Genomic DNA, 13,432 nt, shown 5'->3' with positions numbered 1-13,432 from the left:
GCTGATCTTGACAGCATCTGATGTTACTCCATTGTAACTGACAAGACTCTGCATGTTCTCATGAAAAGAAGAATTGACAATCAGGAGGGCCATGTATTTTCCACAATAGTTTAGAGTCCAGTGACGAGATGAAGGCCTTGATGAGGTCCATGAAGACAATTCTGCGCTGTTCACAGCACTTCTGTAACTGCTGAAGTGAGAAAATCAAGTCGCCTGTTGATCTGACAGTTCTGAAGCTGCACTGTGACTCAGGGTCAATGCATGACGCTGAGGTCTGCAATATGGTCAGAGCAACACACGCAAAGACCTTCTCCACAATACTTAACAAGGAGATTCCTCAGCAGTTGTTGCAGTCACTGCATTCCCCTTTGTTTTTGTACAAGGTGACTACATTTGCATCGTGCGTGTCTTGAGGCACAAATCTTTCCTTCCAACAGAGACACAAGTTCATGGAGATGCTGCAGCAATGCCAGTTTTCCGCTCAGTGGTTTCAGGTGGAATGCCACTGTTTCCTAGGACTTTACCACTGGTGAGATAGTCAGTGGCCTTGTTGAGCTCTATTCTGGTGGGCTCGCTGTCCAGCTCCTCCAAGACCAGAAAGTCTGGAAGGGCACCGAAAGCTTCTTCAGTAACCATGTTCTCTGTTTAGAGCTTAGGGTAATGAGCCACACACCCCGCCACCCTTCCATCTGATTGCTAGGTTCAGTGATGATCACGCCTGTCTTTCTCTTCAAGAGAGCTGATTTGGTTGCTGCTAGGTCCGATAATTTCTTGATTCCTTCATATCTCTCTAGCATCCCTGGATTCAGCAGCTGGTCATATGATGTTGCAGAGTTTCAACCAGTATTGATTGACAGTGCCGAGCAATATGATGAGACCTGATCCTGATAGCTCTGAGAATATCTACATTTTATTTGCTTGGGACTTGCTTGATAGCACGAGGGCTTTCCTCTTGGTTGCTGTAACTGGCACCATTTCAGTCCAAGAATTCTCAACCAGTCAGCATTCCTCTGATATCTTTTCTGTGTGCAGTGAGTGCAGAGTTGTAGATGATCCTTTGGCACTACACTCTGGCCTTTGGCATTGTTCTCAGAAGGAGCCTAATTGAGGGTGTTGAGGAATTTCTGGGTCCTTCCTGTGTGAGTGGTATGGCAAGTGTTGACCTGAAGACAACCTTTCTTCTTGGAGTGGTCTAGTTTTCTTAGCTGATGCCTGACTTTGACCATCTCTCTGATGTGTACCAGTGCCACAGTCAGCGCTGCGTTAGCTGCAAGTTATGAGGACATGGAGGGTGGTATGCCCTGTGATGAGATCTGGTTGGTGGCGGTGGCGCGATCTCTGTCTCAAGGGTACTTGTGGTCCGGCTTGGTTTGGAAGTAGCAGTTCATCTCACATAGCCATGGTAATAGCATAGCTCCGGCAACCTCCAGTACCCACCCTTGTGTTGAAGTCCCCTAGAAAGTACAGTACCCCAGTGCAGGGAATTCTGCTGATGGCACTATCAAGTGTCTCATAAAATTGAGCCTTGACATCTTGGGTGGAGATGTGTGTCGAGGCATAGATGTACCTGAGGTTAACTGGGCTTATGCTTGTTGAGAAGCGAAGAGTAAGAAGTCTCTCTGAGCCTGGTGTGGGGGGGTGGGGTTCAATCATCGCAAGTAACGTGTTTTTAACTGCAAAACCCACTCCATGCCCACGTGTTGTGTCTTGGTTTTTCCCCTACCAGAAGAACATGTAGTGTTTCTCTTTAAGGAATCCAGTTTGAATGAGCCTAGTTTCTTGCAGTGCAGCAATATCCACATTGAGCCTTGTAATTTCTTTGTTGATCACAGCTGTCTTCTGTGCATCAACCCACAGAAGGTTGTCAGTAAGGCCATGACACATGGTCCTTACATTTCAGCTTGCAATGTTAAAAACTGGTGTTGTGTTTGTCTTGCTTGGTTCATAGGTTATCGACCCACCTGTTGAGAGTTGACTCTCAAAGCTCAAAGGACCCATTGAAGCAAGCAGGCAGTCGTGGGACAGCACCTAACTGACGGGGTGGGGGGGTAACTATCCAATGAGACACTACATTTGCTGCCATCAGAAGTAACCCCTGGTGCTCGTGCTCTATACCAATCGAGCGAGAGCTTATTACCAGTAACTTGTTTCCTGTGTTCTGCCAACATAAACCACAAAGCTGGACTGACTTCTCCAGAGCACAAGCCTGGGCAAATAGTATGGAGACCCTGAGTTGCCCAAGCATCAGGGTCCCCTCACTATCAGCACTGCTAGTATTGCTCAAAGGAAAGAATGAAACCAGTACTGTTTGGTACCTGCTATGCTGCAGTAGTTACCACAAAGCTGCCTGATAGATGACAGATTGCCACCTACGAGACTCCACTTCAGATTTTATATCAGGGTTTACTCCCTTAATCCTCTATCCTGAGACACCCACAAAGCAGTGAAGCTATTTACCCAAAACTTGGGAATCTGGTTGGTGGGCACCAGGGTGTAACCACATGCTGGTGGCTTGTATGCCATGCTTTGTGGGCCACACCGCCTCCAAGTCCCCTGTAGTTTAGCCTGGGACTGCAGGGTACCCAGTTTACAATGTCGCCATGGAGAGGTGCTACGTAGACCTTGGTGAAGGAGAGGTTATGTACTGGCAGGAGAGGTTTACACACAGCACTCTCTTTTTCACAATAGCTGTGCTGCTAGCCAACAGTGAGAGCTGAAAGCAAGTGGTGACAAGCTTGTGAGAGTAGGCTAATGGGCTAGTAATTGACCACACTGGATTGTCCTGCTTATGGGCAGGACATGTCTGCCAAATGCCACTGGTCTAACTGTACTAAAACAACTTGGCTAGGGGTGCAGCCTGGATGTTATTGGGGCCCGTCAGGGCCTGGAAGAGGTGGGTGCAGATGGTTCCAAATACCGGAGGCTGGGGCGGTGGGGGGAGCCCAGACTCGTTGCTTTAAATGGAGTTTCTTATTGTCCCCCAGACTGAGTGGCCAGACGCAGAGCTGCAGACCTGAAAAACTGTCTTTTTTTTTAAAAAGTAAGTATCGGAACAGTCACCCTGAGAGTTCTGAATTTTGTTTTTTTTTAAGCCAGTCAAGTCAATTTCAGCAAGTTGTTGCACTGCTCTTTCCAACCTTTGGGCAGCTCTGTGGTTCCAATTTCTTTTGAAAAGCCCACCAGAAAACCACGAAACTGCCCAAAGGTGAACAACAGCGCAGCAACGGAGTGTGTTCTTGCTTTAGAAATGGCATGTGAAATCTCTATTTTGGAGCCAATTGGATGCTGTGAGGGGAGATGGTTAGCGGCTGTTGGAGGAATATAGGTGTCACTTTTTTGCTGTTGGAGTTTCTTATTAATTACATTTTCCATTTTGGGCTATAAAGTCAATTTGTATGACAGTTTCTGGGGGAAGGGGAAACCATCCTGTTCTTGAGTTAAGGCTGTACTGGATTTGTGTACCATGTACCATCTCCGGAAAAATTCAGTTCAGCAATTCAATCTACTGTATGTTTATCCTAAGCTGCTGGTAGATGTCTGATTGACAAATCCTAGGGATAGTGTCATTAGCGTAAAAGGAGCCGATGCCATTTATGGTATATTGTGGGTTGGCATCAGAGAAGTCAGAATGATGAGGCTGTATTAGCTACAGAATTGAATTGTTTTGTAAATGTCGTGATTTCTTTGTAGCTACTTTCCTAACATCAGTTGATTGCTCTGTGATTAATTATCCTTAGAGAATTGGGCCTCTAGCCTCTTAAAAGTTGTGTTGCACAGAGGGACCTGAGCACTCCAATGCTTCTCACTGACAGTGAAGACTTATGTTGTTAAATCATTCCACTTGGTTGCTCAGAAGTCATTTGATCTTTCTACTCTGTGAGATTACTGATTAAAATAGAATCCAATTACATCTCTTCTATAAAATAATTGAATAATATCATGCACCCAGGCAGGGGAAAATCATCATCTACTCCTACAGAATGAAAAAGATCTTGTGCAGTTTATCTTGGTGCAAGTATTGAATCTTTTCCCCAGATATGAGTTTACTGTCTGTGTTCATAAAGGGCAATGTTCAGAACATGTTGATGAGGGCTGAGGCAGTCACTGAAATCCGTGTTATCGTCTACACAGTGTTATAAATAACTATGGGGTATTTTCCTGTCAAATTAACCCTGCATTATATTGTTGCTGCTCTAAATATTAATGACCCATGCTGCATATATATCAGGCGATATTTGTAACCAGACACCAACAATCGTTGTTATCATTTTATCTTTTCTGTGATTGATGAATCGTGAAAGGGGGAAAAAATATCACGCATGATTGAAGGAGAGGGTTAAGTAGGGTGGGGAATAAGGGGCCCGGATACGCACCGAGGAGAAGCACCAGGACCCATGGCTTTTGCTGTATCCAGTGGACTCAGCCATTTCTTACACTCGTGGCGTGAATCAAATTGGCTGAAGACTGGCATCTGTGATGCTAGAGACTTCTTATATTCATTCACAGAATTTAGGTATCACTAGCAAGGTATGCATTTATTGCCGATCCTTAATTGCCCCTGAGAAGGTGATGGTGTGTTGCCTTCATAAACTGCTGCAGTCCCATGTGGTATGGTTACTGACTTCTGGAGGAGACCAAGATGGATCACCTACTTGGTACTTCTGGCTGGAAGAGGTTGTAAATGCCTTCTGTCTTGCCATTGCTCAGCATTATCATATTCACGGAGCTGCATCCTCCTTTTAGTTGTTTAATTGTGCACCACCATGCACAAGTGGATAAAGCGGGACTGCACAACTTTGATTAGATGTGATCCATTGGTTGCAAGATTATTTAGCTCTATCCATAGCATGTTGCTGGCATGGTTTATTCTGTTGCTGTCGGTTCAGTAGGTTAGCACCTCGTTTTTAGGTATATCTGGTATTGCTTTTAACATGCTCTCTATATTTCTCATTGAATATGGGTGGGTCTGCTGGCTTGATAGTACTATTAGTAGTGAGGAATATGCCAGGACATAAGATTGCAAATTGCGGTGAAAAGCAATTCTGTTGCTGATGGCTTACAGTAGCTCATGGGTACCCATTTATATGCTACTAAATCTGTCTTCATCTCTCATTTAGCATAATGATAGTGCCACAGAACATAGTTGAGGGTGGCATTGGTGTGAAAACAGGAAGTCTCCAGAAGGACTTGGCTTTGATCACTGCTATCAACACTGTCATAGATGCATCCGAGAACAAGGTTTTTTGCTTGCATTGGTTCTTTCACCACCTGCTGCAAGCCCAGTCAGGCAGCTGTGTCTTTCAGAACTTGGCCAGCTCAGTCATTGAGGTTATCTAGTCACTTGTGATGATGGACATTCGAAGTCCCCAGTCCAGATTACATTCTTTGCTCTTGCTGTGCTTGATGTCTCTTCAAAATTGTGGTCAACATGAAGGAGTACTGATTCATCAGCTAACTGAGGGCGGTAGCTGGTAATCAACAGGAGGTTTCCTTGTTATAACATTGGAATGAGCTGGAATATTTAATATGTTCTTCCTTGAGTGCTTTTAAGCTGAGATTTTTTTAATATTAAAGAGCGTTTTACAACACCCAGCAATTTGAACAGGTGTCAGCCATTTGTCCTTTTGTGCCTTACCCCACCATATTTTTTTTAGACATGGCAGTTATTGTCTCTTTAATTCTAATTCCCAGCCTTTTCTGTATATCCCATTAAAAAATTATATCTCATGTAAGTACTTCCCTTTTAAACTCATGAATTAATTTTTATACCTGTTACCTTCTGGGACAGTACTTTTTAATTCTCATTACTCTTTTGTTTTTCTTGCAAAATGGACTCCTTATTCTGGACTTGACTATTGGAGGGAATGGTCACTCCTTTGTCACCCTGTAAATTCCCAAAAATAAGAACCTTGTTTAGATTTCCCCTTCACCTCTATAACACCAGTTTGCTCAGTCTCTCAACAAAGCAATCAGTTTACCTCAGGGTGTCATATGGTGACTCATTGTTCTGCTGTCACCTATCCCAGTGTTAGACAAGCTGGTTTGCTAGTGTGATCAAAGTTTTCAAAACTTTTTTTCTTTTTTCCCCCAATTCAGATTCCTTTCAGCTTTGCTGACAGCTGTGCTCACATATCACCTTGCCTGGGTTCCCACTGTTATGCCGAATGATCATCCACCGATAAAAGCCTTTTATGAGAAGCATGCATCACAGAATGTGAACTTGTTGGGAAAATCACATCCATACAATCCTCTCTGGGCACAACTTGGTAAGGTTCCCTGATATTTTTCACAATTGAATAACTTAGCCTTATTGGAACTGTCTTTGCATATAGAAATTAGTTCCAAATAGCAAAATGATAGGCTGTTGTGATTAAAGGTAAGGGATATGCAATGTAGAAAGAATAAGTTGTGGATAATCACCTTAAATTTAGACTGCTTCCCATTAATGCTCAGCCATAAAATTTATGGCAGAAATCTGTTCAAAGAAATCACTCTACACAACATGATATACACGTCTGTTGAGGAGCAGTGGCATGACGAGCACTCATCTCATGTCAAGCATGGGGAATCCAATCTACGCAGTACTCAGCTGGCACAGAATTGTTAGCTGTTCTATGGTATTCTCATCAATAGATTAGTCCGCTTTGAAACTCAGGAGTAGAAAATGGGTAAAGAGTAGGTTAGAAATTTTAAAATTAAAACCATTGAACCTCTAAGTACGGATTTAGCTATTAAATAGTAAGGGATATGGTGGAAATGTGATGGATGGTGGCCATCCTGAAACCTTTATTTTTATCTGGACCTGATCTCTGGGCTGAAAGCTATGTGTATGTGAGTGCAAAGTTTTTGTCCAGTTAGAAAATGTGGATACCTTTACAGCTATTTATTTGACTGTCAACAGAACAGAACATTCATAAAGCATTCTGTGACTTCCTATTTTTGTTTTACCCCCTCAATCCATTTCTGTGTATTGTCCATCAATAAAACATGAGCTGATATGGTTGTATTTTGGTGCGATCATGGAGTGACTCTGCTTGATTGGCTCTCTTTGTTCAAGTCCCAGACTCTGTATTCTAAAGCATGTGGCAGAGCTCATTCCCTAAGATCTAAAGGATGGAGTAGGCCTATGTTTGGTGCAGTGAGTAGGGAACGGCTTCTCGGGAACGTTTCTAACATTCCATGGCTAACTTTAGAGATTAGTTTGGTTACTAAAAGTTTGAAAAATTAAATTTAATTGATTGTAGTGCATGATAACTACTTCAGAAAAAAAGTTGAGGAATTTATTTTGTATAGGGTCCTCGTCCATGATGTACATTTCAGCAAATTAGCATGATTAACTTAACAGGTCACCTTGTAACGTTATAACAGGCCAAATAGCTATGGGTTGTTTGTGCTATAGACAGATTAATTATCTTTTAACACTGAAAGGTGGTGTTCCTCCTTGTGTAATACTTAATGCAAGTAGCACCTGTCCCATCAACTGGTTATTATTTTGTAACGGTAAAATATTGACCCCTAGCAGTTAAAATGTGAACTGCAAATGAATTTAATTCATTTTAATGCAACTGTAGCGATGCCAATCTCCTGTATTCAGTACAGAAACACCAAGTTAAGCAAACGTGGAATCTGAGTTTCTCAGAATTTTGCAAATTTTAAAATCCTGTGAATATGTAGAAGGAGATTGTAAAGGCAGTAGCTTTTTTTTGCAAGAGTCGGGTAACTATCCAGGGCTTTAGAGAAAAGTGTGTAATTATGGTGCAGCAGGCTCGAAGTACAGGAGCAGCTATGGCACTTCATACAAAAAAAAACACCCAGGGTGGAGGCAGAGCCAGTTCAAATGAGAAAGAGAAGCACTGACACAGTGGACTAAGTCCAATAGACATTGGTAGCAGAGCAATGGGAAACTGTCTGAGGGAGTACGAGATAATACAGGAAGAGTGGAACTGGTCTTTTAAGTAGTAGCAGCAGTAAGTTAAACGGGAACAGACTGAGAAACGCTAGACAGTGTGCAAGTATTTCTTTTTACAATAATTAAGATTATGGATCCGTTCCACCTAGTATGCTTTCCCCATTAGGTTGGATAGTCTGTGGCCTGATGGAAGAAGCTGATTTGATACAAGCCAAAACTCCGCCTTTGTTTTCATGCTTCCGGGTGACCTTCCATTTGTATGCCTTTCACGTCATCGGGTCATCTCAGAGTGCTTCACAATCAATGAATTACTTTCAAGTGTAATCACCTGTTTTGTAGGGAGTACAGCAGCCAATTTATGCAAAGTGAGGTCATAAGACCATAAGACGTAGGAGCAGAAGTAGGCCATTCAACCCATTGAGTCTGCTCCACCATTCAATGAGATCATGGCTGATCTGATAATCCATAAATCCACTTTCCTGCCTTTTTCCCATAACCCTTGATTCCCTTACTGATTAAAAATCTGTCTTCCTCAGCCTTGAATATACTTAACGACCCAGCCTCTACAGCCCTCTGCGGTAAAGAATTCCACAGATTCACTACCTTCTGAGAGAAGAAATTCCTCCTCATTTCTGTCTTAAATGGATAACCCCATACTCTGAGATTAAACCCTCTCCCACAAGGGGAAATAACCTCTCAGCATCTGCCCTGTCAAGCCCCCCAAAGAATCTTGTATGTTTCAATAAGGTTGCCTTTCATTCTTCTAAACTCCAATGAGTATATGCTCAACCTCTCCTCTTAAGAAAACCCCTCCATACACGGGATCAACCTAATGAACCTTCTTGGGACTGCCTCTATTGCCAGCATATCTTTCACAAAATCACCAAATTTTAACAGCACAGAAGGAGGCCATTTGGCCCATCGTGTGCACCAGCTCTCCAAATGAGCATTATGACCTAGTGCCATTGCCCTCCCTTTTCCCCGTACCCTTGCACATTGTTTCTATTCAAATAATCATCCCATGCCCTCTTGATTGAACCTGCCTCCACCACACTTCCAGGCAGTACATTCCAGACCCGAACCATTCGTTGAGAGAGAGTTTTTTTTTCTCTTGTCACATTTGTTGCTTTTGCAAATCACTTTAAATCTGTGCCCTCTCGCTTTTGATCCTTTTACGAGCAGGAACAGCTTCTCTCTATCTACTCTGTCCAGCCCCCTCGTGATTTTGAATATCTCTATCAAATCTCCTCTTAGCCACCGCCTTTCCAAAGAGAACAGTCCCAACCTCTCCAATCTATCCTCATAGCTGTAGTTTCTTATCCCTGGAACCATTCTTCTAAACCTCTCCTACACTCTTCCCAATGTGTTCACATCCTTCCTATGATATGGTGCCCAGAGCTCTACGCAATATTCAGCTGAGGTCTAACGAGGGTCTTATATACATTCAACATAACCTCCCTGCTCTTGTACTCTGTTCCAATTAATAAAGCCCAGGATACTTAATTAACTGCTCTCTCCACATTGCTTTGCCACCTTCAATGATCTATGCGCATATACACCCAAGCCTTTCTGCTCCTGCACCCCTTAAAATTTCACCCCTTATTTTATATTGCCTGTCAATGTTCTTCCTATCAAAAAGCATCGCTTCACACTTCTCCACATTGAACTTCATCTGTCACCTATCTGCCCACACCATCTTGTCTATGTCCGCTTAAAGTTCCACAACATCCTCCCAAGCTTTGTATCATCTGCAAACTTTGAAATTGTCCCCTGCACACCAAGATCTAAATCATTGATATATATCAGGAAAAGCAAGGGTCCCAGTAATGACCCCTGTGGAACTCCACTACAAACTTTCCTCCAACCCGAAAAGTATCCATTGACCATTACTCTCTCTCTGGTTCCTATTTTTCATCCAATGTTGTATCCACGTTGCTGCTGTCCCTTTTATTCCATGAGCAATAACTTTCTCAAGTCTGTTTTGTGGCACTGTATTAGAAGTCCATGCTGACTCTTCCTTTTCAACCCATGTTTTTCCATGTGATTAAAAATTCTATCCCAAATAATTTGTTTCTAGAATCTTGCCCACCACTGAAGTTAAACTGATTGGTCTGTAATTGATGGGCTTATCCTTGCAGTCTTTTTTGAACAAGGGCGTAGTGTTTGTAATTCTCCAGTCCTCTGGCACCACCCCCTGAGTCTAGGGAAGACTGAAAGATTATGGTCTGTTCCCCTGCAATTTCTACTCGCTTCCTTCAATATCCATGGATGCATCTCATCCAGTCCTGGTGCCTTGTCAACTCTAAGTACCGACAGTCTATTCAACACTTCCTCCTTGTCAATTTTGAACCCTTCCAGTGACAGAGTTTCCTCGTTTGTCACCATGGCCTGGGTAGCATCTACCTCCTTGGTAAAGACGGATGCAAAGCATTCATTTAATACCTCAGCCATGGCCCCTTTGTCCATGTGTTAATGCCTTTTTAGGTTTCTAATCTGTCCTACTCCACCTTTTACCGTGCTTTTATTATTTATATGTCTATGGAAGACTTTGGGATTCCCCTTTGTGTTGGCTGCCTGTCTTTTCTCATCCCTCTTCGCTTCTCTAATATGCTCTTTCACCTCCCCTCTGAACCTTCTGTATTTCTCTTGGTTCTCAATTGTATTTTCTATCTGACACCTGTCATTAGCGCACTTTTTCTTCTTTATCTTATTTTCAATCTCCTGATTCATCCAGGGAGCTCTGGATTTGTTTTCCCTATCTTTCCCTTTCGATGAAATATACCTTGACTGTGCCCAAATCAATTCATTTTTGCAGGTAGCCCATTGTTCAGCTACAGTTTTTCCTACCAATCTATCATTCCAGCCTATCCAGCTCAGCTCCATTCTTGCCCCATTGAAATTGGCTCTTGTCTAGTTAATTATTCTTACTCTGGATTGCCTATCATCCTTTTCTATCATCATCCTAAAATGTACAATAAAATGATCACTATCTCCTAAATGTTCCCCCACTGACACTTGATCTACCTGGCCCACCTCATTTCCAAGAACCAGGTCTAACAGTGCGTCTTGTTGGATTGGACACATACTGCTGTAGAAAATTTTCCTGAACACGATCTAGGAACTTTGCCCCTCTCTGCCCTTTACACTACCACTGTCCCAGTCTACATTCAGGTAATTAAAGTCCCCCATTATAACTACTCTATAATATCTGCATCTCTCTATAGTTTCCCTGCAGATTTGTTCTTCTATGTCCTTCTCACAATTTGGTAGTCTGTCGACTACGCCAAGCAATGTAATTAACCCTTTTTGTTCCGTAGCTCTAGCCAAATTGATTCTGTCCTTGAACCCTCTGGGACATCCTCTTTCTCCAGCACTGCAATGCTCTCCTTAACCAATACTGCCACCCATCCTCCTTTCCTTCTTTTTCTATCTCTCCTGAACACCTTGCACCTGGGAATATTTAACATCCAGTTCTACCCTTCCTTGAGCCAGGTCTCTGTTATCGCCACATCATATTTCCACATGGCAATCTGCGCCTATAACTCCCCGATCTTATTTACTATACTCTGTGCATTCACATACATGCATAGTAACCCTGATTTAGATTTTTAGCTTCTCCCATGCCTTGACTTTACCTGTTAGCACTAGTATAAAGAATACTAAGTTATCTGTCCCTCCCAATATTTTGTACACCCTGGTATTCCTCTCTAATATTTTCTCTAGATCCCCACACCCCTGCCAAGTTAGTTTAAAGCCCTCACGACAGCACTAGCAAACACCCTGTAAGGAACTCTGTTACAACTTGTACAGATGCCATCTCCCCCAGAGCCTGTCCTGGGAATCTAAAGCCCTCCCTCCTGCGCCATCTTTCCAGCCACGTATTTATCTGCCTTATCCTCCTATTCCTGTACTCACTGGCATGTGGTACTGGGTGTAAGGTCCTGCTTGCTAATTTTCTACCTAGCTGCCTAAATTCTGATTGCAGGACTACATCCCACTTCCTGCCTAAGTCATTGGTACCAATGTGAATCATGACCCCTGGCTGATCACCTTCCCCCAGAAGAATGCCCTGTAGCCACTCTGTGACATCCTTGACCCTGACACCAGGGAGGCAACATACCATCCTGGAGTCAAGTCTACGGCCACAGAAATGCCTGTCTATTCCCCTAACTAATGAAGCCCCTATCACAATAGCTCTTCCTTTCTTCTTCCTCCCCTCTTGTACAGTTGAGTTGCATGTGGTGCCACAAACTTGGCTCTGCCTGCACTCCTCTGAGGAACCAGTGCTATCACCAGCTTCCAAAACGGAAAACCGATTTGTGAGCGGAACCCCAGGAGACTCCTGCACTACATGCCTACTTCTCTTGGACTGCCTGGTGGTCACCCTTTCCCTGTCTGTCTCCAAGCCTTTAAGCTGCGGTGTGACAACCTCTCTGAGCGTGCTATCCACGTAGCTCTCAGCCTCGCGGATGCGCCACAGTAACTCCGGCCGCTATTTGAGTTCAGAAACCCGGAGCCCAAGTTTCAGCAGCTGACAGCACTTCCTGCACATGTGGTCAGCTAGGACACCAGTAATGTCCATGACTTTGTGAATATTACAGGACACGCCTTCCACTCGACTAAGCTGCCCCGCCATCTCTTAACTCTACTTCCCTTATGTTAACTTTATTCCAATTGGCATTATTTATATTACTTCATTATATTGGCCCTTAATTTCCCTTATTCCTGGTGCTTCTCAGTTAAATCCAAGTATAGCAACTTGTTTAAAGATATTACATTTTTCTAATTTACTCACCAGTTCTTGCTTACCAAGGCTGCTGCTTTTCTTCTGCGGAAAGGTAGAAAAAGAACGGAGCATCTCCTCCCTTCTCACCGAACCCCCGCAGTCACCAAACTCCAACTGAAGCATACGGCTGCAGCCAAAAACAGCACTGCAGTGCAGACTTAGATAAATAAGGGGACCAAAACTGTTCACAGTATTCTAGGTATGGTCTAAGTAGTGCCTTGTATAATTTTAGCAAGACTTCCCTATTTTTATACTCCATTCATTCCCTTTTGAAATAAAGGCCAACATTCCATTTGCATTCCTTATTACCTGCTGAACTTGTGTGCTAGCTTTTTGTGATTCGTGCACGAGGATCCCTAAATCCCTCTGTGCTGCAGCTTTTCTCCATTTAAATAATATTCAGCTTCTTTATTCTTCCTGCCAAAGTACATAACCTCACACCTTCCCACATTATATTCCATCTGCCCAGTTTTTTGCCCACTCACTTAACCTGTCTATATCCCTTTGTAGACTTTATCTTCACCACTTGCCTTCCCACCCATTTTTGTCATCTGCAAACAACAAATGTTCACTTCCCTCATTCAAGTCATTTATATATATTGTAAATAATTGTGGCCCCAGCACTGATCCCTGTGGTACTCGACTAATTACAGGTTACCATCCTGGAAATGCCCCCCTTACCCCAACTCTGTCTTCTATTAGTTAGCTAATGGTCTGTCCATGCTAATATACTACCC

The 13,432-nt window shown here is 43.1% G+C and overlaps 1 protein-coding gene across 1 annotated transcript in view; it reads left to right on the top strand.

Moving 5' to 3' along the window:
- Positions 1 to 13,432, top strand: part of LOC144679755 (folliculin-interacting protein 2-like) — a 111,578-nt gene that overhangs the window by 74,756 nt on the left and 23,390 nt on the right. The window contains exon 12 of the mRNA XM_078540466.1: positions 6,097 to 6,266. Coding sequence (XP_078396592.1) covers positions 6,097 to 6,266 — 170 coding nt within the window. The remainder of the gene's footprint in view (positions 1 to 6,096; positions 6,267 to 13,432) is intronic.

The sequence above is a fragment of the Cetorhinus maximus genome, chromosome 1, assembly GCF_964194155.1.
Source record: "Cetorhinus maximus chromosome 1, sCetMax3.hap1.1, whole genome shotgun sequence".
NCBI lineage: Eukaryota > Metazoa > Chordata > Chondrichthyes > Lamniformes > Cetorhinidae > Cetorhinus > Cetorhinus maximus.
The sequence above is the reverse complement of the archived record's forward strand: the minus strand, read 5'-3'. Positions and strand labels throughout refer to the sequence as shown.